The following is a 26,986-nucleotide window of genomic DNA, read 5'->3' on the forward strand; positions in this document are numbered from 1 at the left end:
CACAGCCTTGTCTAACTCAATGAAACTACAAGCGTAGGGCCACTCAAGACAGATGGGTCATGGTAGAGAACTCTGACAAAATGTGGTCTACTGGAGATGGGAACAGCAAACCATTTCAGTATTCATACCTTGAGAATTCCATGAACTGTATGAAAAATAGACACTTACATTAGAGCACTGCTCCTAAAAAAAAAAGACCTAGAATCAAGATTTAAAAGCTATAAAACATCTCAGAAATCACATTCCAACTGTAACACTCTGTAGATGAGGAAACAAAGTTCCAGAAAGTAACTAGAGCTGGCTTACCTGAAATCACTACACTATCTAATGACAGAGTTACAATTAAACCTTAGGTTTCCAAGTCCTAACTTGGATACCCTTACTATTGCAAATATTTCTTGGCCATCTCTCTTGAGATTAAGTATCCATCAAGACACTTAATTTCTCTAATCTCAACTTCTTCAATGACAAATTATAGGTATAGGACAAGATTATGGGTCCTTCTAGCTCCAAAATTCTCATTCCATGGTTCACATGGGCCCTAAACTGGCTAACTTAAAAGCATGCCCATAGAAACAAGGTCAAATATATTTCCAATCTTTATATATACTTTAGCTTTCTTGTAGATACTTTCAAAACTCTAACATTTAGTTACTAGTTATTAATAGTTACATGAAAGCAGTCAAGTCAGGAAAAAAAGTAGCCAAGTCAATAAGAGAGAATATCAAAACTAATTACAAATTAAGTTACTTGTAACTAAATTGGGTTTACAAACATCAAACAATTAACTTGATACTAAGTGAAATGAAAGACTTTAATATCAAACAGTTTTTAAATATCTAACATATAATTAAAACTGATCTACATATTTTAAGCAAGTTTAGACTTGCTTGATTCAATAAATATGGTCTTGATTCAATAAATATGGACAGACCAAAAAATATATCAAAATAAGAATTCATAGTCTAGTTCTAAAAAGAGACCTTTTTTTTTTTTTTTTTAGGCATTTGCTACCTATCCGTGAAAGGTTGTTGCTGAACCACAAAAAGGCGCCGGGATTCTTGGCCTCTGGAGAAGAATTCAATCCGGGGCCAGAGACAAGGCTTGATCGCTCAGAGCTTTTGTGTAATAAAGTTTTATTAAAGTATAAAGAAGAGAGTGGTCATGTATGGATGTGAGAGCTGGACTGTGAAGAAAGCTGAGTGCCAAAGAATTGATGCTTTTGAACTGTGGTGTTGGAGAAGACTCTTGAGAGTCCCTTGGACTGCAAGGAGATCCAACAAGTCCATTCTGAAGGAGATCAACCCTGGAATTTCTTTGGAAGGAATGATGCTAAAGCTGAAACTCCAGTACTTTGGCCACCTCATGCGAAGAGTTGACTCACTGGAAAAGACTCGGATGCTGGAAGGGATTGAGGGCAGGAGGAGAACGGGACAACAGAGGATGAGATGACTGGATGGCATCACTGACTCGATGGATGTGAGTCTGAGTGAACTCCGGGAGCTGGTGATGGACAGGGAGGCCTGGCGTGCTGCGATTCATGGGGTCGCAAAGAGTCAGACGTGACTGAGTGACTGAACTGAACTAAAAGGAGAGAGAGAAAGCTTCTGACATAGGCATCAGAAAGGGGCAGAAAGAGTATCCTCTTGCTAATGTTAGCAAGTGGAGTTATATACTCTCCAATGAATCAAAAGAACGTCTGAAGGTTGTAAAGACCTCACCACACCTACTCCCATAATTTACATTTTAAAATAACAGGATTAGCCAGAAAGTTTCATCCAGAGACTGTCCTCCAGCAGGATACATTGTTGTTATATAATCTTAAGGAATGTAGAGGGGGAAAAAAAGTTTGTCCTTTCTTCCTCCTTGAGAATTCCAGACCCTTCTCTCCTTAGGGACCCCTAGACTTCTTCTCAACCTGCCTAGGAAATGACTCTCTCATTCCCCCCTTTTCTTTTAGGAGAATTATGTTGCCAAGGGAAAGGGGCGTCATTTTCATTCCATAAATACTTCCTGCTGTTTAGGGGCGTGGTCCCTAAATTGTTGAGCAACATAGTCTCCTAATCCTCATATTGAGGGTCTCTGATCCAGGGGCCCCAAGTAATAGTTGGAGGAGGCTGTGGCACTCGTAGGAGCTTCGACAACCATTTGTAACTTAAAAGCTTTCATGTGACAAGAAACAAATCCAATTACACAGTTACAGATGCAGGGAGCAAACAGCAAAAATAGAACAATCAGAATTATTGTAATTAAGATAGTTTTCCACCATGGGGAACTAGTTAACATCTCCCAAAGTGAGGCAACTGAAGCTTCAGGAGTATCCACAGCCTCAATCATCTTGTTCATATGTTTAGCAAAATGAGTAACATTAGTGCTTGTATCAGGTATATATGTACAGCATTGGGTTTGAATAATGGCACAAGTTCCTCCTCGTGCAGCTGTCAGAATATCTAAAGCCAATCTGTTTTGTAAGACCACCTTTCTAATTTGTCCTTGTTTAGCATTAAGAGCTGAAATAGCTTTTTGAGAATCTTGTAATGCCTGTTGAGTAAAATCAGCCAAAGCATCCACTCGTACCATAACTCATAACATCCACTCATAGCATAACTACTCCTGTCTGGAGTTCCCAGAGGGGGAACAAACACTGCGGCCAAATAATCATACCAGTGAAATACAGACCTTGCCCACTGAGTTTTAAGGTGAGGTAAATTAGCAGGCTTTTTTGGAAGCTCTGAAAATATAAAGCCATGAGTAAAAGACGTGCACCTGCAGCAGCTCCACCAGGGCACACACGCGGGGCGTCAAGGGTCCACACAGGCCCCCTCCTTGTCTCTTGGGACTCCTGGGGTGCTGGGGCCACAGTGCTGCCTCCACCCCAATCACAGCCCACACTCCCACTGCCTTCCTACCACCCATCGCGAACCACTTTCATTGTTTAAGTCTAAAACACTCCTGAGAGAACTAGGAAAGGGAAATAATAAAATTTCCTAAAGAACCTGTTGGCCATCTTAAAAATTCCAGAATGTGCTGAAGAACTACTATGTAAAATTCCAGAATCTAATAAAAATTCTAATCTACTGGCTATGAATTCTTGTTATAGAAGATACCTAGAATGTCAGTTTCAAAGAAGTAGAACACAAAATTCATAAAATTAAAATCCATCCTGAGTAGTATCATCTGTTATAATGCAAAACTCCCTGAGAAAGACTATCCAGATAGCAGATGACTTGTAATTCAGGTTCCCAAGGAAACAGCCTGAGATGGAAATCTGCAAGCGGGTTTATCGGAACGAGCTCTCAGGAACACTTGTGCGGGCAGAGGCAGCGCGACTGGCCCAAGCGAGAAGCTGAACAGCGCTGCTGTAACACAGTGGTAAGCAGTCTCAGTAACCCTACTATGAGTCCTACAGCTGGAATGACCCTTCACACTAGTCTCCAACAAAGACAAGAGGATGATTCTTTGCATCCTTTCATCTACCAGGGATGAAATGTAGGCTGCTTCCAGGAAGGGGACAGAAACTTGGATGAGGAGGCCATGATTCCAAGCAATTAAAAGAATGTGCCTCTATCCTGATAGGGGATCTATGTCCCACACCAAAGTGTCCACTGCAATAAATGTACCTTACTTGTATCTGCTGCTGCTGCTAAATCACTTCGGTCATGTCCAACTGTGCAACCCCATAGACGGCAGCCCACCAGGCTCCCCCGTCCCTGGGATTCTCCAGGCAAGAACACTGGAGCGGGTTGCCATTTCCTTCTCCAATGCATGAAAGTGAAAAGTGAACATGAAGTCGCTCAGCGTATAAAGGGCTACACACTGGGGAAAGAGTGGGGGCAGGGGGACTCAGTAGAAAGAAAACACCTTATATCTGGCAGCTGTGGACACTGGAGGCAAGAACATGCAGAAGCAGGGCCAGATTAGTCTGAGCTGTCCCCAGAGGAGGTCTACAGACCAGCCCTGCCCTAGTATCAGAGGGCCTGCTAGCTAGGTGGAGAGAGGCACGCTGAGTTCACGGGGCGGGGGCGGGGAACGACGCTAACAGCTGACACCTGAAAAACCTTTACTATTATTCTTAGGTTTTTATTTATTCTGTAGCTTGTTCTGGATTTTTCTCCTCTCTGTTGCTCTGGTTGTTTTTATTATTATCTCTAAACATTTGAGAACTTTATTCTTAGTCACACTTTTATTTCCTTTACATACTTCTATGCTGGCTTTCTGCGGTTCTGTGGGGGTTTTCGTTTTTTCTTTTTTGTTGTTAATTATATGAACCTTTTTTATAGACTTCTATTGAACTTTCTGCTTTCTGTCTTCTTATGTTTTCCACTACACCTGTTAGTTTGTCTTCTTTGCTTTATTCCACAGTTAGCACTCTGTTCTGGTCTTGTTTGCTGTTTTGTGTTTTAGTTGGTTTTGTTTTTAATTGGTTGATATTTTTGGTTTCACTTGCTCACCAGGTCACTCTTACATTTTGTCTTTGGATTGTTTTGGTTTTGTTGCTGTGTATGTACGTCTGTGTGTATGTCTGTCTGTGGCGGGGTGTGGGGGGGTGGGTATGTTCCTTTGGTTTTATTTTTATTTGTCTGATTTTGCATTTACCATTTGTCTGGGGTACATTTTTTATTTCCTAGTTTTTTGTTTCTTTTTTGTTTGTTTTATTCCCTCTTATTGCCATTGCAGGAAGAATGAAGGGGCTGTCACAAAGAGTTGGACACAACTTAGCAACAACAAACTGCCATAACAAACAACCTGTGGGATCTTGGTTCCATGGCCAGAGATCAAGCCTTTGCCTCTGGGGTTACATTTAAAACCAAAAATTTAAGACCTAAATCTAAGACTAGAAACTATAAAACTCTCAGAGGAAAACACAGGCAGAATACTCTTTGTCATAATTCACAGCAAGATCCTTTATGACCCGCCTCCTACAGTAATGGAAATAAAAACAAAAGTTAACAAATGAGACCTAATTAAAACTTAAAAGCTTTTGCATAGCAAAGGAAACCATAAACAAGATGAAAACACAACCCTCAGAATAGGAGAAAATAGTTGTAAATGAAGCAACTGACAAAGGATTAAATCTCCAAAATATACAAGCAATTCATGCCATTCAATATCAGAAAAACAAACAACCCAATCAAAAAATGGGCAGAAGACTTAAATAAACATTTCACCAAAGATACACAGATAAAGACATATAGCTCATAAACATCGCTTATTAAAAGAGAAAAGCAAATCAAAACTACAACAAGGTATCACCTCACACCAGTCAGAATGGCCAGCATCAAAAAATCTACAAACAATAACCACTTGGAGAGGATATGTAGAAAAGGGAACCCTCTTGCCCAGTTGGTGGGAATGTAAATTGATACAGCCACTACGGAGAAAAGAATGGAGATTTCTTAAACTACTAGGAATAAAACTACCATATGACTCAGCAATCTCATCCCTGGGCATAGGCCCTGAGAAAACCACAATTCTAAAAGACACATGTACTCCAATGTTCATTGCAACACTATTTACAATAGCCAGAACAGGAAAGCAACCTAGATGTCCATCAACATGACTGGATAAAGAAGTTGTGGTACATATAATATACAATGGAATTACTCAGCCATAAAAAGAAACACATCTGAGTCAGTTCTAGTAAGGTGGATGAAACTAGAGCCTGTTGTACAGAGCGAAGAAAAAGAAAAACAAATATTGTATATTAACGCACATAAAAGGAATCTAGAAAAATGGTTCTGATGAAACCCATTTGCAGGGCAGCAACAGAGGCACAGACGTAGAGAACTGACTTGTGGACAAGGATAGGGTGCGACAAACTGAGAGTGCAGCACTGAAACCTACACGTCGCCGCATGTGAAACAGAGGGCCAGCGGGAATTGGCTGTACGGTGCCAGCTCCACCTGGTGCTCTGTGACAGTCTAGAGGGTGGGAAGAGTGGGAGGAAGGTTCAAGAGGGAGGGGACATCCGTATGCCTATGGCTGATTCATGTAGATGTATAGCAGAAATCAACACAACATTGTAAAACAATTATCCTCCAATTAAAAATAGTTTTTTTTAATTACAAATGTAATAATGCACAGAGAAGGGATTTCACCAGAGAGGGGATTTCACTTCAAAATGCTGTTAAACAGTCCACTATGCTACAAGCCCTAGGCTTCTTCTCAATTTCCCTTTTCTGAACTTCTCAGGTTTCCGTGACGGACATGATTTATATTTGTAACCAGAAAATATGTTCTTTTATTATTTCTAAATATTTTAAAACTAAATCATTGCTTTAAATATTTAGAAGTTGAAAACAGATATAATAAGATCATATCAGAAAACTTAATGCCGTACAGAACAAAATAAATATATACTTCCTTACCAGAAATCTAACTAAATATGATCTCTTAATCGACCCCCACAACAGTGCCTTTTGGCATGGCACTATACAAAGACAGAAATTCTTAAAACAATATCCAAATATTACTCAGTTAATAAAGTCCAAATAAAGTATCACTGAGACTCTAGAAAAATTTTTATATTAGCATACATATGTAAAACTTAACCACAGTCTAATATTAAAAATTAAAATGAGAGGGAAAATGTGTTTTTAAATCCCATCTGCTGGTATGAGCCATGCAATACTTAAACAGAGGTCTATGCAACTAGCTTATTCATGTTACTGTATTAAATATATCAATCATAGTGCATGCAATGGCCAGGGACCTATCCTAATGTAAAATACCCTGTCCTCAATACCATAGCTTATACTGAGAACACAGTCCAAGACAATCAGGTTATATGACCCCATATCTACTGCCAAGTGACCAAATGTGATCACCTGGACCCAACAGCAGCCACCCACAAGCTAGCTAGCAACCAATAAAAATGGCTCAGTGGCAAAGTGAAGTGCCTAAGCTACTCTGCCTTGTAAAAGAGCTCCATTTTGCAAAGGTACCAGGCAAACAGACTTAGACTTTGGATATTGCCTAAACTTGCGCCACTGTGCACGAGCCAATCAGCCCTTAGGTTAAACCTCCTGACTTTAAGTTCAAGAATTTGTGATTTACCTTGGAAGTAATGAGTTACATTTGTGATTTACCTTGGAAGTAATGATTTACCGTGGAAGTAAAAAGACCAATTAGAAATCCACACACAACCCTATAGAGGAGGGTAACCAATCAGTAGTCCTTCAGCCTGAACACCCGCTTTGTTACCCTTTCACCTGAATATTCCCTATATAAGCAGTGTAACCCAAAACTCGGGGCTCCTCTCCTTAGCCGCTGCGTCAGTAACGGCGGGAGCCCCAGCTCGAGCTTGGTAATAAAAACTCTCTGCTTTTGCATTGGATATCAGCTCCGTGGTGGTCACTGGGAGATTTCGCCACTTGGGCATAACATTTGGGGGCTCGTCCGGGATCTCCCATCGGCTCCACGGGAAGACGGATCCGGAGAGTTACCTGTAACCGGTAAGTTTTTTCTGCTTCCCTGTTTGTCTCTGATAAGGCCTATTTTCTGAGACCGGTATATGACTCAGGCGGACGCACCAACGGGCCACCGGTGGGGGTCATTGGGAGACATCCTCGACCCTCTCAAAGGGGACGGAGAGCCCCTGATCTCTGTTGACAAAGGGGACGGAGTGCCCCTGTACTCTGTTGACAACAGCAGGTCGCTCCTGCTGAACAGCCGGAGGCTGCTGTCCTACTTTCAGTTTTGCCTCTGGACTCCTGAAGTTTGTTTCTTCTGTCTCTCTGTATGTCTGTGTGGCTGTCTGTGTTGTCTGTGTTAATTTACCAACGCCTGACTGATTCAGGGACGATGGGGCAACGTCAATCTAGCCCTACTCCTCTATCCCTGATGACTGAGTATTTTAAAGAGGTCAAGAAGCGCGCCTGTGACCTCAGTGTTGAAATTAAGAAAGATAAACTAATTACTTTTTGCAGCGCAGAATGGACGTCGTTCCATGTGGGCTGGCCTTCGGAAGGCACATTTGACTTGGAAACTGCACACCGAGTCTGAGATATCATCCTCCAACCGCAGGCCGAACACCCTGACCAAGTCCCCTATATCATAGTGTGGGAAAATATCATAGTACAACCCCTCCTTGGGTAACATCTTTTTTGCCTCAACAGGAACTTTCTACCACTCGGGTGTTGGTGACACGGGTGGGAGAGAATCTGTAGAAACCTAGGAAAACTGAACCAACAGTGCCACTATACCCCATCTTGCAGGGAGGAATTGTTAGGGGAAGCACACTGATTGAAACCGCCCACCCTGGCCAGGCACCATAGTAACTATTTGCATGAGTTGTTTTATGACAGGAGATCCTGATAAGATCCTGAACTAATAAGCCTCCTCCCCCTTCCTTTTTCAACCTGGCTTCCTTTCCTCCCTTGAAATCTTTGATGTTAGTACTTAGATCTGAAGTTCTGTGTCTCTATAGGAGGTTTTCTGAGGGACTGTATTCTTGTATTTAAGGGCTTCCCTGGTGGAGGCGAGGTTAAAGCGTCTGCCTGCAATATGGGAGACCTGGGTTCGACCATCTCTAACTCCTGACACTAAGAAAAAGAAAAGACTTGAAGCTAGATCTTGCACTGTGTCTGTCTAAATATGTCTTGGTATGTCTCTGTCTCTGGGTAATATTTTTGAGGTTAATTTGTATATGAGCTCTATTTATTTGGCTTAAAAAACATAAGCGCTTACAAATTAAGTAATTCTAAATTAAACAATAAATTCCAGGTTCATGTGAACTGGGAAATATTCAATATTAAATACCTGATATTAATGTTTGTTGTCCTATTTAATATAGACATGTCAGAGTAATTAACGTTAAGTAGAATATTTTCATTGTACCTAGGTTTAATATAAGTTAAATATTACATCTGTTATAAGTTTGTCAACAAGGAAATTACCTCAAGTGATACACCCATCAACATTGACTAAATCTGACCAAATGTTCTAAACCCTTTTAATTGATCTTTTTGATAAAGCTTCCTAAATAAAACTCTTTTGAAGTTCTTTTGATCTCTAGCTAACTTTGGGATGCTTCAGAGGGCCCCTGGAACATCCCAAAGAGAAATATTAAACTGTGTTTATTTGGTTGGTTAAATTACATGGAAAAGATTATCAAATGAGTAATAAATCCATTCATGTTATAATGTATGGTAAAATTACTAATACAGATATCCTAGAAATTATATGGAGTTTTTAACATTCTGATATGTCCTGGTATTTTAATGGAAAACCTGATGACTTCACAAAAGTTAACAAAAGGACTGAATGAACCAGCGAATATGCTTATAACTTTTATGGTTTCTATCTGAAAAATTATGGGTTTGAATCTTATGTTTTTAGGGAGAAGGGAAAATCTTCCTCTCAAACTAATTATGACAATACTTTGGTAAAATTAAGCGTTATAAACAAAACAGTTATATTTTCTATCTGACTCCTCCAAAAATTGAAAGTTCTTAGGTTTCCAGTAAGTTTATCAAATGAGTTAGGAAGGTTATCTCATGGGTACAAAAATCTCAAGAAATTTTTGAGACCTTAAAAAGGGAAGAATTCACCTAGATTTGTTAGGCAAAATCTGTGATAAGCCTTTGGTGTGAGTTTCCCAGCCCTGTTTTATTTTAAAAGTTCAGTCTGAGAGTCTATAAATGTTATGGTTATAAAAATCATCAGACCAAAATTAGTGAGAATAGACCTATTTTGCAAACAAACTAGCCTTAATTTGGTTATATTTAATAAAAATAAGGGTAACTTTAAGGAGAAAAAGAGATTTCAAAATGTTAAATACCAGTTTGTTAATGGAGGTCTGCATCTAGTAAGACTCATCTCTTAGATAGTTCTTTGCTGTTATGTGATATTAATGTAAAATTTAATTGAATTCTTGAAGAACACCCTAAGTTTGTTTCTGAAGCTTATCTCAGTAATCTATCCTTGGATGAAGATCAGATGCCTCATGACCTGTGACCAGGACTGGAAAAAAAAAAAAAAAAACATAATTTAAGGGACTGTCTCCAACATGGATAGAAGGACTTTTTATCAGGAAAACTACCCTACACCAGGATGAGAAGACGACGACATCAGAGGGAGACAGCTTCCCCAAGATGCTGGACCTGATTCGTATGATCATTTATGTTTTCTTGACTTCTCAGACCTTTGCATTTAACTCAAATGCTTTTCTATCATAGGCCTGATCCTATGTTAGTTTTAAAAATCAATCCAATTGTTGGGTTTGTGGCCAATTACCTGTGTCTAGTTCTCGGTTACCTTGGTAAATTTCTGTACTACCAGACTCTAACTGGTTGGCCCTGAGAAAATTTACTTAAAAAATTAGTCATATTCAGGCCACTGTGATATTACTATATAGGATCCCCTCACCAGGCCAATTAATAATGCCTGCTCTGACTCTGGCTATAAATTTGAGCTTTTTTCTATTCAATCAGAACAAGAAAAGTTTCCGCAAAGGAGGGGAAAATTTCCTACAATTATGGGATGGATTTATATAGATAACACCAGGCTACAGTAATTTAGGTTTAAAGTCTCCTCTGTGTTGAAAAAAAAAAATTTTTTTTAAATCATACTAAAGATAATCAGTCTAGTAACACTAGAAAACTGGGCCATGTGCCTTATAGATGGTGCCAATATATAATTTCCCTGGAAGATAAAGATTCTACAGGGCACACTAAGTCAGATGACCTGAAGATATACTGGGCTACATCTAATGGAAGCTCTTAACATAAGTCTTACTTGTGACTTTACTAATACTGCTGGCTATGTTATTTGTATTTCACCTGTTTTACAAAATTGCTATTTCTTACACTGTCAAATATGTGTGTGAGGCCTCTAATAGAATAATATATAGTCCCATATGAGATCGATGATAGTAATGGTGTGACTCTAGACATGGGAAGAAGCAACAAGAGGGAATATTTTCCTGGACCAAGAGGCTAGTAAGACAGGTGGTCCAGAGAATTTTGGATACTGTTTTATGGCCTAGTCCAGTAACAGCACACTGAGTGGCCTGTCAACAGAATCTTTGCCAAACCTGAGACTGGACACTCTGAGCACCATGGGATAAAATGGTCATCAAATGCCCCCCTCAAAATCATGGTCAAGTTTATGAGCAAAAAGGGGCTCTGACAACTGAAGACTGACACTCGCCATCTGCATCTACAAAGATTAACTCATGGCCGCTGCAACTGCTGACTTTGAACGCCCCTGAAAGGAGTTCAGGGTGAAAATCAGGAATGAGGCACTCTGTGCTCTGGGAAAAACAGGCAAAATGGGCCTTCAGATAGTTAGATCTTTTCAGGAGAAGATTTTATGAGTCCCAATTCTTGCATCTTCTCATAGCTAGAGAAACACTGACGTCATTAACAGTGAAATCTGCTTTGGCTATTAAGGAAAAGTTTACAATTAAAAGTCAAAATAGAGTAGCTATGGTTCAGATATCCTGGGAAATAACTAGGTGATGCTATGGGTGTACTTTCAGATTAGACCTTGTATTGCTAAACACTTGAGTTTTCTGAGTCGTGTCAGGCTTGGATGCCACCATTTTCAAAACAATGTCTGCTGGAAGCTAGTAACCTTACTCTTTATAAAACTAGGCAACTGGCTACATGGCTACAAGTCTCCCTGAAGTGCCAGGTCCAGACTAGGTTTCAGGCCTATTCTTCTAAAAAGAGATGATTTATTTTGTCTACTAAATTCCAGTTATCACTCCTCCAACTACTTTTAATTGGGTCTGTTACACCAAAATGGCAGACCAAGGGATTAGGATTTTAATCATACAAGACCCAAATCTAGAACTTGGAACTCAGAAATACTTCCAAATTCAGTGTCTATACTCCAAGCTGTGGCAGTCCTATGCCCCATTTTGACAGGAAGTTATCACAGTCATAGTTGCCTAGTTCCCTAAAATTAAAACTGAGCGGGACTCTGTGGGGCTCTGGAGTACATATCTGTTCTGTGTTCTCCATTTCTTATCTGTAGGATATAGACTTTGCTCAGCCTCCTTGACCTTCTCTAAATTCCAAAGCGTAGATTCAAACAATTGCTAATCAGGGAAGGGAGGGGATACAAAAACAGAAACAATCAAAGGTTGGTACAGCCTCCAGACAGAGTCCTGGATCCTACTCAAAGAAATATGCATAACCATGTCTTTGAGCCCCCCACCCAGGTGAAAGATGGTAACTTCAGACTGAACACAAGATTCCTGGAGCACAGCCCTGTTGCCTCACCACCAACCAATCAGAAGGGGTCACAAACCCTGCAACCCTCACCCCAAATGTTTCCTTCTGTTTCTGGGGATCAGAGATGACCATCCTGTTAGGTCTCCTGTTTGGCCCTTGTCTATTTCATCTCTGAGAGGGGCCAACTAAATTGCCGTTACTACAAGGGTAGAAGCTGGTTTCAGATGTGGAAAACCCCAACTTAGATCAGGTAGAGAGAGACTTTTGCTCTGCTAGGCAGGCCTATGCCCATGCACAGCAGGAAGAAGTTACAGAAGAAAGAGACCTCTGCCCCAATTCCCAAGAAGTATCTTGAGTATGAAGTCTCTCAGGGGGCCTATGTGCTGCGTTAGGGGAAGAACGTTTTTATGTGAATCACTCGGGGGTAATCAGGGAGTCCCTGGCCAAGATAAGAGAAGGGCTGAGTCAGAGAAAAAGAGAAAGAGAAATGTCTCAAAATTGGTTTGAATCCTGGTTCAGTTCATCTCCCGGGCTCACGACCCTCAGATCTTCTCTGGCTGGGCCCCTGATCATTTTATTCTTGCTATTCACCTTCAGACCATGTCTACTAAACAAGTTGATAAACTTTATCAAAGGCCGCATCAACATGGTGCAGCTTAGGGTGCTTAGGTCCCAATATGCAGCCCTACCAAACCCACCCCTGGTAAAAGACAATATAAAGCTAACCACAGACCCATGATTAGGTCTGTCTTGGGTCCTTGAGAAGGGGGGAATGAAGAGCCTAAGCTACTCCATCTTGTAAAAGAGCTCCATTTTGCAAAGGTACCAGGCAAACAGACTTAGACTTTGGATATTGCCTAAACTTGCCCCACTGTGCACGAGCCAATCAGCCCTTAGGTTAAACCTCCTGACTTTAAGTTCAAGAATTTGTGATTTACCTTGGAAGTAATGATTTACCATGGAAGTAAAAAAACCAATTAGAAATCCACACACAACCCTATACAAGAGGGTAACCAATCAGTAGTCCTTCCGCTGCGTCAGTAACGGTGGGAGCCCCAGCTCGAGCTTGGTAATAGAAACTCTCTTGCTTTAACATCGGATATCAGCTCCCTGGTGGTCATTGGGAGATTTCGCGACTTGGCCATAACAAAAGCAAACAAACAAACCCCAGTGTGAAGAATGAACTACTGTTGAACTTCAAGCATAGGCCTTTAAATTGCAGACCATGAAGAAAAATGACTAATTAGTCACACAAACTGGCACTTAACAGATATAATGGTACAGCCATGAGGTAAATAAGAGTATAATCCAGCCAAAATACTATTGCTTCTTGAGAGTACAGAAGCTCTTAAAGAAAAAACTAGAGTTAAGAAAATGAGCTAGCACCAAATGAACCTAACCAGAACTATAATCACTGTTTCCAAGCCAGAGTAAAGCTTATGTCTAGAATGATCTGTAAAATATGCGTTTCAAGGTATCACAATTCCTAGAAGGAAGAATCTTAAGAATCAAATGACCTCACTCCACTCCCAACCTCAGTTGACTAAACCAGCAGTGAACATCTGACCCAGAGGAAGCAACTCTACTATTGGCCAACCAGAGACTTTTACACATTATCCAATAAGAAAAGATAAGGAGGACATTTTAGATTCTTCTCTTGGGGTATGGAAGTTGAGACGTCTGGCCAGTTGGCTATGCAAAGGTAAGGTGAAAAGCAAGTAGAATCATGTGGCCAGATGCTCGCTTGAGCATACTAAGCAAGCAACAGCAAGGAAGATGGACACAGAGATGCAGAGACCAGACGCCACTGGTCCGTGAGACTGTGCGAGATAAAAGAGAGGCCTCTCCTCCTGACACCATTCTAGGTTCCACTGTCTAGAGACCCAACTGTACAGCAATTCTTGTTCTTAGATCACTTTGAAAACTTACAATAAACCCTTTCAATTTAGACTGATTTGAGGAAGTTTATAATCCTTGAAAATAAAAGGCATTTATTAGAATACTGTCCAAGGATGACAGGTTACATTCATGCATTTAAAATTTAATTAACTACTGTTTCCTCTCCTCCATATATCATGGAAAAGTAAGTCTGTGCTCCTGTTTCTGTGCCCTTACTTCCCAGCCAATCATTTCTCCCTATGACCCTCCTGAAACTGAGACTAGGTATGACCTAACTATTCAGGTTCAGTCTGGCTCCAGAGTTCTTTACCATTCCAATCAGTGGACACGACTCAATCCTTATCTGACTTCATGTCTCTTCAATATGCACACACATCTAATACTTGCCTCCACTTGCCTCCTGAGTGCTGGACCTAGTGAGTATCTATTGGGATGTCCAAACCTCTAGTTCACACTCATCTTCTCCCCAAAGCTGTTCTTCCTCCTCCTCTATTCTTCATCTGAGTCCATTCTACCCAGACTACTCACAAGTCGATAAGTCCTATTAATTCTCTTAACTTTCCTGAAAATCTATCCTTTCTCTATTCCCAAAGCCATTATCTGATTCAAGCTTTTGACAACCCCTGGGATGTGGAAATTCTGATTCAATGGAGGGACATGGTTACCTTTTTTTCTTTTTTTTTTAAAAAGGATTCCCAATGATTCCAATGTGCAACAATTTTAGGAACTAAAAAGTTACTACCTTCTAGCCAGCCTCTCCCTTTATGGCGACATCCTCTCTACACAGCTACCAAGTCAACACACGTCATTAAAAATATTGGGTTGGCCAAAATGTTTGTTCAGGTTTCAACGTAGGATGCTACAGGAAAAAAACAAACAATGTTTTGTTCAACTCAATACACCAAGTATCAAATATTAACAGAGGTTTTCAGTTCAGTTCAGTGGCTCAGTCATGTCCACCTCTTTGCGACCCCATGGACTGCAGCATGCCAGGTTTCCTTGTCCATCACCAACTTCCAGAGTTTGTGCAAACTCATGTCCATTAAGTCAATGATGCCATCCAACCACCTCATCCTCTATCATCCCCTTCTCCTCCTGCCTTTAATCTTTCCCAGCATCAGAGTCTTACATACTAAGGAAAAAAAAACAAAAAATATCCCCACCCTAAGGGAACTCAGTCTACCAGTGAAGTCCGGTACCACAAAAACAATGTAATCAGTTTTGCAGAGATCTATATACTAAGTGTTTTAGTATTCTAAGCTACTATATGGGTTGTTGGTTGGCTTACATGCTAAGTCACGTCCAACTCTTTTTGACCCCATAGACTGTAGCCCACCAGGCTCCTCTGTCCATGGGATTTCCCAGGCAAGAATTCTGGAGTGGGTTGCCATTTTCTTCTCCAGGGGATCTTCCCAACCCAGGGATAGAATCCACGTCTCCTGCTTGGCAGGTAGATTCTTCATCACTGAGCCACCTGGGAAGGCCAAACCACTGTATGTTAAGTGTTTACTGAATGCTGGTTCTATGGGGAGTGCTTCATGAACATTATTTCATTTAATCCTTCTACAGTACTATAAAGTACCTATTTGGCTCAATTTACAAATAAAGCAGTGGGTACCAGAGAGCTTGAAATCTTGGTCTAATTTCAAAAACCTATTCTTTTAATCAGTATGGGATGCTTTGGGAGAATAATAAAAAAAGCAAGCAACTTTTTTTCTTAGGTGATACTAACTCTAAATATCACCTAAACTGAGCAATGTGGACAAGCAATGGTAGGACAATCGGAGCAGAATAAAGTGCTTATGTAGAGATGTGAAGGGATGGGAGAAGAGAGAAAGTTGTGGGAAACCCAGTAAATAGATGCCGTGGGCAATGAATGTACAGAGAGGTAGATGGAGATGAGCATGAAATGGAATCTTTGTTTCCCGAGGAACCAGAGTAACATGGGCGTTGCATGCCAACACAGAGAGTCCAGACATCTCCTGTGGGCACTGAGGTGTCACTAACAAATTTTAGAGGACTGATTCGCCTTATTTACTCTTTATGAAGACTACCTGGGAAAAATATTTTTGAAGAGTCTTCATTATTACAAATTTGATTAAGAACTTTCTGTGGTTCTATATTGTCTATTGTATAATATCCAAAATATTCTCTTGTCTCATTTCTTATAACTATGTCCATTAACATTTAGAAATAGTCACAGTTTCCCTAAGATGTCCTAGGTTGCTTCAGGTTTTTGCATCTGCATGATCCCCGACTCTAAAAATGCCTTCTGTCCCTTGTTCATCCTTGCCTGAGGTAGTCAGGCTTCTGCAAGGCGTTCAACATCTCCACTCCTTATCTCCCTCCCTCCCGCTTCAGTTCACTAGGGTGGTGTCATCTGCACATCTGAGGTTCTTGATATTTCTCCCGGCAGTCTTGATCCCAGCTTGCGCTTCATCCAGCTCAGCGTTTCTCGTGATGTACTCAACATATAAGTTAAATAAGCAGGGTGACAATATACAGCCTTGACGTACTCCTTTACCGATTTGGAGCCAGTCTGTTGTTCCATGTCCAGTTCTAACTGTTGCTTCCTGACCTGCATACAGATTTCTCAAGAGGCAGGTCAGGTGGTCTGGTATTCCCATCTCTCTCAGAATTTTCCAGTTTGTTGTGATCCACACAGTCAAAGGCTTTGGCATAGTCAGTAAAGCAGAAATAGATGTTTTTCTGGAACTCTCTTAATTTTTCGATGATCCGACAGATGTTGGCAATTTGATTTCTGGTTCCTCTGCCTTTTCTAAATCCAGCTTGAACATCTGGAAGTTCACAGTTCACATACTGTTCAAGCCTAGCTTGGAAAATTTTGAGCATTACTTTGCTAGCGTGAGATGAGTGCAATTGTGCGGTAGTTTGAGCATTCTTTGGCATTGCCTTTCTTTGGAATTAGAATGAAAACCGACCTTTTCCAGTCCTACGGCCACCGCTGAGTTTTCCACATTTGCTGGCATATTGAGTGCAGCACTTTCACAGCATCATCTTTTAGGATTTGAAATAGCTCAACTGGAATTCCATTGCCTCCACTAGCTTTGTTCATAGTGATGATTCCTAAAGTCTACTTGACTTCGCATTCCAGGATGTCTGGCTTTAGGTGAGTGATCGCACCATCGTGGTTGTCTGGGTCATGAAGATCTTTTTTGTATAGTTTTTCTGTGTATTCTTGCTCTCCTCCTCACACCACATTCTTCCTCTGGGTATCTATTGACACATCACGTTGCTTTGTAATTATTTAAATTTAAGTATCTGTCTCACTCCATTAAAACTCTGCAAGAGTTCTAATATCCCAAAGTCTAGCCAGTAATTAGTACAGAATAGATGTTCAACACTGTGACAAATGACTACACACACACACACACAAAGTATAAAAAATAAATAACAAGGGAGTGATAAGAAGAGCATTCCTTGAATAAAGCTGGAGTACGTAATAATAGAAAAACATTAACAGCAGCTAACATTTATAGAGAACTTACTCTGAGCCAGATACTGTAGTAAAAGTGTCACATGTATTAATTCACTTAATCCTCACAGTTCTATTAGAAGGGTACTATTATCATGACCATTTTAATGAGACACAGAGAACTCAAAGAAACTTGCCCAAAGCTACCCAGCTAGTAAATGGGGTGCAAATGCCACTCCAGGCAGTTTGGCTACAGAGTTCAGGTTCTTGACCAACTATACTATCTCTTCAGCTCCAGCAAAGACCACCCACGTAAGAAAACAGTTCTAGCCCTGGTTCTTCCATACCTTAATTTTATTCTTAACACACTAAAAATAAATCTACACAGTGAGAAACAACTCCACTTCTCAAAATTTGCTTCAGTAAATGAGTAATAATTTCATCAAACTTAAATGTGTAACTAGTCTGGGAGGACTTCCGGAACATCTTAGTTGGATCAGAGCCCTCCTGCTGTTTGCTTCTAGGGCTCTCTGTGCTTTTCCTTCCGATCACTCACCCAAGGATGTGACCACATAACTATGACTGTTTGAACAGCTCCACAGTTCACCTCTGGTTACTCAGCTCCACGGGGGTTCACATCTATTTTACTCATAAGTGCATCCATATCACACAGCAGACACAAATATGCATGAGGAGATATGCTCAGATCTTTCCTATTCATCTCTTTCTTCTGCTCACACTGCCATCATCATAGGGCAAATCGTAATTGCTTTGGTTTTAATATCAAGCTCCTCTGATCTCTGCCTATACTCTCCTACGGTTCTATAATATGCATCACATGCAACACTGACAAATTAATTTCTTCTTAAAACATTCTTTTAGACACTCATCCAGCAAACATTAACTCCTACTATGCACCTGAGGAAACCAAAATATGTAGCCTTAAAATATGTCACTTTGGTACATTGATTATTTTTAATTAAAAGCGCTTAAACAGCAGGTCCAAGAAGAACACTCTGACCCTCCTTTTGAGTAAAAATTACTAGGCAGTACGACTCTGACACCTTGGTCTTGTTTTCAGTAAGCAACCCGCTCCATTATCCTGCTCCTGGAATGTGTCTTTAGTCTGATAAATTATCAGATTCAGGGAAGGGTAGTAATTAAATTATGTTCCATATGCTAAACACCTACTGATCACCCAGTGATCATCACCTTATTGCCAAATTCAGACTTAAATTGAAGAAAAGTAGGGAAAACCAATAGACTATTCAGGTATGACCTAAATCAAATTGCTTACGATTATACAGTGGAAATGAGAAATAGATTTAAGGGATTAGATCTGATTGACAGAGTGCCTGATGAACTATGGATGGAGGTTCATAACACTTTAAAAGAGACAGAGATCAAGACCATCCCCAAGAAAAAGAAATGAAAAAAAGCAAAATGGCTGTCTGAGGAGGTCTTACAAATAGCTGTGAAAAGAAGAAAAGAGAAAAGCAAAGGAGAAAAGGAAAGAAATAGCCATTTGAATGCAGAGTTCCAAAGAAAAGCAAGGAGGGATAAGAAAGCATTGCTCAGTGATCAGTGCAAAGAAATAGAGGAAAGCAACAGAATGGGAAAGACTAGAGATCTCTTCAAGAAAATGAGAGGTACCAAGGAAACATTTCATGCAAAGATGGGCTCAATAAAAGACAGAAATGGTATGGACCTTACAGAAGCAGATGATATTAAGAAGAGGTGGCAAGAATAATATACAAAAGAACTATACAAAAAAAGATCTTCATGACCCAGACAAGCACGATAGTATGATCACTTACCTAGAGCCAGACATCCTGGAATGCGAAGTCAAGTAGACTTTAGGAATCATCACTATGAACAAAGCTAGTGGAGGTGATGGAATTCCAGTTGAGCTATTTCAAATCCTAAAAGATGACGCTATGAAAGTGCTGCATTCAATATGCCAGCAAATGTGGAAAACTCAGCAGTGGCCGCAGGACTGGAAAAGGCCGGTTTTCACTCCAATCCCAAAGAAAGGCAATGGCAAAGAATGCTCAAACCGCACAATTGCACTCATCTCACACGCTAGCAAAGTAATGCTCAAAGTTCTCCAAGCGAGGTTTGAACAGTACGTGAACCGTGAACTTCCAGATGTTCAAGCTGGATTTAGAAAAGGCAGAGGAACCAGAGATCAAATTGCCAACATCTGCTGGATCATCGAAAAAGCAAGAGAGTTCCAGAAAAACATCTATTTCTGCTTTACTGACTATGCCAAAGCCTTTGACTGTGTGGATCACAACAAACTGTGGAAAATTCTGAGAGAGATGGGAATACCAGACCACCTGACCTGCCTCTTGAGAAATCTGTATGCAGGTCAGGAAGCAACAGTTAGAACTGGACATGGAACAACAGACTGGCTCCAAATCGGTAAAGGAGTACATCAAGGCTGTATGTTGTCACCCTGCTTACTTAATTTATATGCCGAGTACATCATGAGAAACACTGGACTGGAAGAAGCACAAGCTGGAATCAAGATTGCCGGGGGAAATATCAAGAACCTCAGATATGCAGATGACACCACCCTTATGGCAGAAAGTGAAGAACTAAATAGCCTCTTGATGAAAGTGAAAGAGGAGAGTGAAAAAGTTGGCTTAAAACTCAACATTCAGAAAACGAAGATTGTGGCATCTGGTCCCATCACTTCATGGCAAATAGACGGGGAAACAGTGTCAGACTTTATTTTGGGGGGCTCCAAAATCACTGCAGATGGTGACTGCAGCCATGAAATTAAAAGACTCTTGCTGCTTGGAAGAAAAGTTATGACCAACCTAGACAGTGTATTAAAAAGCAGAGACATAACTTTGCTGACAAAGGTCCATCTAGTCAAAGCTATGGTTTTTCCAGTAGTTACATATGGATGTGAGAGTTGGACTATAGAGAAAGCTGTGCGCTGAAGAATTGATGCTTTTGAACTGTGGTGTTGGAGATCTCCCTGGAGTTCAAGGAGATCCAACCAGTCCATCCTAAAGCAAACCAGTCCTGAATATTCACTGGAAGGGGTGATGCTGAAGCTGAAGCTCCAATACTTTGGCCACCTGATGTTACTCACAATGGCAACACAACATAAGGTACACTATAGCCGTGGGAGGCGGGGGCGGGGGGAGAAGCAAGAGGGGCTCTGTATTCTTCAAAAATATCATAAATTACAAAGAAATGCTATGGTAATGTTTCAGATTAATAGAAGCTAACAACTACACATAATGTCTAAACCTAACTGTGACTTCCCTGGTGGTACAGTGGATAGGAATCCGACTGCCGATGCAGGGGACAAGGGTTTAATCTCTGGTCCAAGAAGACACCATGTGTTTTGTTTCACAACTATTCAGCCCACTCACCTAGGGCCCATGGTCGACAACAAGAGAAGCCACCCCACCCACAAAGACAGAAAGGCCTTGTACAGCAAAAAAGACCTTGGGCTACCAAAAATAAACAAATTATTATTATTTTTAATAAATAAACAAACTGGACCCTACACTAGTAAGGGGGAAATACTACAAAGGACATTATCAGGTCAATTGAAAAAAATGGAATTATGAATAGTAAATAGAATCAATGTAAATTTATGAAGCTGGCAACTATACTGTAGTTATGTAAAAGAACATCCCTGTTCTTCATTGAAGCTTTCAGAGGTGAAAAGCAGTAACTGGTCCTCAAGTGATTCAAGAAAAAAAAAATTACACATATACAGAGAGAGAAGCATACAAGCAATAAGGCAAACAGGATAAAATGTGAACACTAAGTAAATTCAGATAAAGAGTATACAGCTGTCTCTTGTACTATTTTATTCTTATAACTTTTTGTAAGCTTGAAATTAGTTCCAAATAAAAGTTTAAAAGTATATATGTATTCAACTAGAATTGCACTGCCAATACAGTAGCCACCAACCATATAAGGCTGCTGAACAGGTAAAATATGGCCTGTCCAAAGTTAGATGTGCTGTTGTTAGTGCAAAATACAAACCAGATTTCAAAAAGTTAGTATAAAAAAATCTCATCAGTAATTTTTATGTTGACTATATGTTGAAACATTTTAGATATACTGTTATACTGGCTATATATTGTGTCAGAAGAAATCTATTTTAAAAATTAATTTCACATCTTCACTTTTTAAAGAATGTCTCCTTGACGGTGATTATCTTCATTCACTTACTTGGCTGCGCAGAGTCTTAGTGGTGGCTCTCTGGCTCAGCAGCTGTAGCACACAGGCTTAGTTACTACTCGGCATGTGAGATCTTAGTTCCCCGACCACGGTCAAACCTACATACCCTGCACTGCAAGGCGGATTCTCAACCACTGGATCACCAGGGAAGTCCCTCTTCACTTACTTTAAATGTGGCTACTAGAAGCTTTAAATCACGTCTGTGATTCATATTTGCATTGGACAGGGCTGAGCTAGATGGTCAAGAATCTCTACGATGAGGTGTCATACAATCTTTGTAAGTTTCTGTCAATTTCTTTCTGCTGTAAACAGACCTCTATCTCTTGGTTTTAAGCTACTTAAGGGTAAGAATCAGTTTTATTCACAGCTGTACCTCCAGTATCTAGCACATATGCAGTGTTATTTAATATTAAACACTTGTTTATTGAAAGGCAATATGCAAAGAATGGAGGGATAGCAGGAAGAATGAAATCATTCTTGTCTCTGAGTCTGTTTATACCGTAAACTCCTTCCTAGAATGAAAGTAACTCTCTTCCTCTGCTAAGCATCTTCGAACCCCATCCCTCCAAGGAGACTCTCCACTCACACAGGTTCATTCTGATGAGTTCTCCTCTGTACTACTACAGCCTTCATTTTCTATATAATTCACTTTGGCACTTAATCATATAAGTTCCCTGAGAGAGAATTTAGATCTCATATTTTTCCCATATTTTCGACAATGACTGGCACAGTGCTAACCATATCACTTGAGGAGCAGAGGAAAGGGGGGAGGGGATGGACTGAGAAAATTTGGCTTTAGTCTCAGTTCTGACACCTACTGTGTTGCTTTAGATAAAACACTTAATCTCTCCCTTTCTACTTTCTCACTTTTAAAATCAGAGACCCATTAACCATAAAAGAAGACTTCTGTTTCCACAATTCTAGAATTAAATGCATTTTTTCTTTAGCAGTATTACCAATAAAAACAAATCTAATACACTTAAAGATCTCCGTTAAATCAGAGTAAAATCCCTAAGAATGAAATGGCAACAAAGTTTATAAACTGCCTTAAGTACTAAATGCTGCTGTCTTTCCAGCCATGAAGCTCTTTAAATCCACATTTCTCTTCAAAGCCTATTAAGCAAAACAATCAATACAAACATATTAGAGCTACCTCAATGTTTTTTTTTTCAGACTTTGACAAGCCTCAAAGAAGCACCTTTTAATAGCTAATGGAAGAAAGAAAAAACAAACTAAATTTTCTATAAAGTACCCTAAATTTTCTATAAACATCACCCTTATTGGTGATGTTCAAAGATCCTGAGTTACAATTGACTATATGCACACTGTTTCTTTTTTCAAAAATGCTATTTAAAGTACACTATTCAGAGGAAAATTACAAGAGTTAAAATGAAAAGGTCATGTAAAAAACAGAATGTTAAAAAAAGTATGCAATTTAATTTCAAAGCATGAACACCATTTCAAACAAATCTCTAAATAAGCCACCTTCAGTCAGTTCAGTTGCTCAGCCATATCCAACTCTTTTAGACCCCATGGACTGCAGCAGGCCAGGATTCCCTGTCCATCACTAACTCCCGGAACTTACTCAAACTCATGTCCATTGAGTCAGTGATGCCATCCAACCATCTCATCCTCTGTCGTCCCCTTCTCCTCCGAGTCACCTTAGTTTTAATCTTATATCTCATAACCTCTTCTGAGAAATAAGATCATCAAGGTGGGAGAAAATAAAATGGTTGCCATGGTACATAAAGATTCAAGTTGTACTTGTCAGTAAACACCACCTGTGGAGTTTAAACTAGTAATATGAATTACAAGGTTTCTTTAAGGATTTATCCAAATGCTCCTACTAAATGCTGAGCATTAACACTGACCCATCTGTAAGATTAGAGCCGAATTCCACCAGGGGACTCTAGGTCCTCCTGCTACAGCTGGACCTACCTTGGCAGCCTCACCTCCTACCAATCCCTGCACATCATCTGCCTACCTAAACTTAACTGTTTACACTCCCCTTAATACTACACGCCCATTTTTGACTTCTGGTCTAGGCAGCCACAGTTCCCTCAGCCCAACCTGCCCTCCCCTCTTTTGAGCTGCAAATATACCCTCCTCCCAGAAGCTTTCCCAGATCGCCCCAATACCCTCCCAGGAAGTGGCCTGCAGGCACTATTCATTCTTCCATTACAAAGCACTTCCATTACTTTTAAATGGTCATTCCCTCAACTAGCTGTGAATTCTAAAAGGAGGGCCCATATCTTATTTAACTGGTTCCTAGGCCCCTAACAGATACTTTGCTTTTACTGCCACTCTAGGATACTGAAGGGAAAAAAAGTAGTAAGCTATGAGATACAATTCAAACTTTCCTATAAAAGAATATATAAATTTCAGACAGTGGTTTTCAGCCAGGGCAATTTTGCCCCCAGGTGACATTTGGTAAAGTCTTAAGATATTTCTGGTTGTCACAAAAGTGGGTAGGGCATTGGGGGGGGGGGTGCTATGGCATCGAGTGGGCAGAAGCCAGGGATGCTGCTAAACATCCTGCAATGCAAACTACAGCCCACTACAACAAAGACTTATCCGCTCACAAATGTCAATAATGCTATGTTGCCAAGTGACTTATAACACCTCAGCAATACCAGAATAAATTCCCATCTTGTAGTTTCACCTGAAACTTCTGTAGCCATTGATGTGTATGCACCAACACTCAAAATGACCTTTATACAACTGTAACGCTTAAGAACACTAAACCAAGAGTACCTGAAAGCTGCTGTATTTCTGAAAACTAACCTAAAACTACCAAAAGCTATTCTTAAGTCAGTAAACACTTTGTTTCATTTATAAACTTCAAAGCAAACCACAGGCAAACTATTGATAATCTTTAGCTGTGGAACTACATTACAAAAAAATCTGAGGCATGAGGAAATGAGTTCCTTCAGGTGTGAAAAAAGAAACTCTAATCAGTGCGGGTAAACCACGCACAGATGCCTTTAATGTTGAGCTGAGGGCCAGAGTAAAGCGCATGCCCTTGCTACTGACAAAAACAGCACTTATCAAGATTTCAAAAAACTGACAAAAACATTGCAAAAAACCGTCTAATGTCAATACATGGTGGCAGATACAGAAATTAACTATTTCTCCCCCTGATATACGACCAAGTTTCACGTGACTTGAACGTTTCACAAAGCTCTGCAGGCGCAAGGACACTCCCTTTCTATACAGGGGATGACTCAACTCTCTTTAGCACCTTCCTGGACGGCATACTACAAGTTCAATAAACTCCTTTTGTGCTTGGAACTAGTTATCCTACTCCCTCAGGAACCAACTAGTGGGTTCGACACCACATTTTCAACCATTTACCTTTTTGTTGCACTCCCATTAGTCTCAAAAAGAGATTTTTAAAAAGGTAACCAAAACAAAAACTTAACAGTAACTCTTATAGAAAACATTTTAATTCTTATTCTAGGAACTGATTCCTAAACAAAACACCTCCAGCCTTCCTACTCAATCTTTACATCGTAAGGTTTTTCCAGATCTGAAATGGACATACACCGGCAGAAAGTAAAGGAGCATTCCGTTAGGTAAAGCGTACAACTAATTTATTCTTGGATAACTCGGAAAAGGTACTAGGCTGGCAGAGGAAAACGCATTTTTAATTGGAGGAGGAAAAAGTTGCCAACTGTGAGTAGTATCTTCCTTCGCAGCTGACTTTGCCAGTTAGGTGTCGGTACCGCCACTGGGCCGATGCTAGGCCTGGCTTCACCACATCACCCTGCGGGGTCGCCCAGCTGAGGTACCGAAGCCGCGTGTGGCAGGTGCGCGTCGTGGAAAGTTGGGGGGCACGCTGGGCGCGGCGAGCCTCCTCCGAGCTCCCACCGCGCGTTCTCCGGCCTGGCGCGCGGATGGCGGGCCGGACCCGCAGGCACTAACTCTCCATTTTCACAGCCACTCCAGGTTCTGGAAGGAGCGTGCGGGCACCACACCCTCCCGCGCGCACTGACAGCCCGCGCGAGAGCCGGGCCGGGGCCTGGGCGTGCGGAGCCGCGGGGGACCAGACGCCCGGCCCCGGCCTGCTGCCCAGCCGCCGCCCCGCCCGCCCGCCCGCCCTCCCTGCCCCCGCGGCCCGCCCCCGGAGCAGACGACCGAGGCCTAATCGCCGCCCGGGCTGCGGGGCCTAAAGAAGGAAGGAGCCCGCGCTCAGGAGGGGGCGGCTTCCGCGTCCCCGGCTCTCCGCTCACGTGCTCCTGGAAAGACGGTTTCTCTCTCTTACCCTCTGCAGAATCCTCCTTAACATGGTTTTAAACACCACCGGCGCCGCCGCGGTGACTCTCCGAACCTTCCGCGGGGGCCACTGACTACTCAGGGGTGCGCGGGCTGGAGGGACTGAGCCGGGAGAGGACTGGGAGGAGGACGGGGCGAGGCGGTGGTGGTGGCCGCTCGGGCTGCCCCGACTTCCCCGCAAGCTGCGAGAGGGAGCGCGCCCGAGAGAGCGACGAGGTAGCCAGCGAGCGCCGCCCGCCTGCCAGGTCTTCCCCCTAACTGACAGCGGGGCGGACCCACCCGCCGCCGCGCCGCCCTCTCGGCCTGTCCATCCACGGGAGGCGGGGCTAGAAGGGGCCTGGCCCGCGTCTGCGACCAATCGAAAGAGGCGGCGGCGTGGGTGGTTGCGTGACGGACAGGCGGCAGGACGTGGGCGCCGCCGCCGCTCCTTCCGGCGGGTTGGGGGACGCCACGGCCGCCGAGCGCATGCCCGCGCTCCGTCGGAGGACGCTCCCGCGCTCAGACCGCGTACCCGCTAGGGGAACCGGTGGGGGTCAGTGACCGCGACACCAAGAGGGATCTCGGGGCAGGTACCTAGACTGCACCTCAGACTACACTGTAAAATTTGTCAGTGTGAGCCTGGCCTTGGCCGTTCCTGAACGGGACCGTCATTTCTGCTAGAAGCGCTTAGTCCCTGGGTGGAAGCAAAGGAGAGAATCACAGACACGATTCACCGGTCTGATAGGCTTCTCTCCCCTGGTCCAATCCTGGCTCCTTTCCCTTCTCCCTTCCTGCTCCTAATTTCAGCCGAAGGGAAAGTAAGAACCGGAAAAAAATGGTAGGAAGAAACTGGAATTTGAATTAGCAAGAGAAGTTTGAGGTTGTCTGTTTTGGACTATAACAACAATATTTAATGGGGTGATGTCGTTAACATGTTGCACTATCTAAAGCCCATGCTTGGTCCATTCTCCTAAGGAATTTTAAATCCTCTTCTGATAAC

General features: G+C 41.6%; 1 protein-coding gene across 3 annotated transcripts in view; it reads right to left on the reverse strand.

Moving 5' to 3' along the window:
- The window catches only part of EEA1 (early endosome antigen 1), a 124,527-nt gene extending 98,248 nt beyond the window's left edge, over window positions 1-26,279 (reverse strand). Inside the window, exon 1 of one of the 3 annotated variants that reach the window (XM_018047620.1) lies at window positions 25,997-26,279. In XM_018047620.1, coding sequence (XP_017903109.1) covers window positions 25,997-26,020 — 24 coding nt within the window. In that variant the 5' untranslated portion in view covers window positions 26,021-26,279. The remainder of the gene's footprint in view (window positions 1-25,996) is intronic. The other 2 variants (XM_018047619.1, XM_018047621.1) reach the window with 2 other exon arrangements.

Source organism: Capra hircus, chromosome 5 (genome assembly GCF_001704415.2).
Source record: "Capra hircus breed San Clemente chromosome 5, ASM170441v1, whole genome shotgun sequence".
Taxonomy (NCBI): Eukaryota; Metazoa; Chordata; class Mammalia; order Artiodactyla; family Bovidae; genus Capra; species Capra hircus.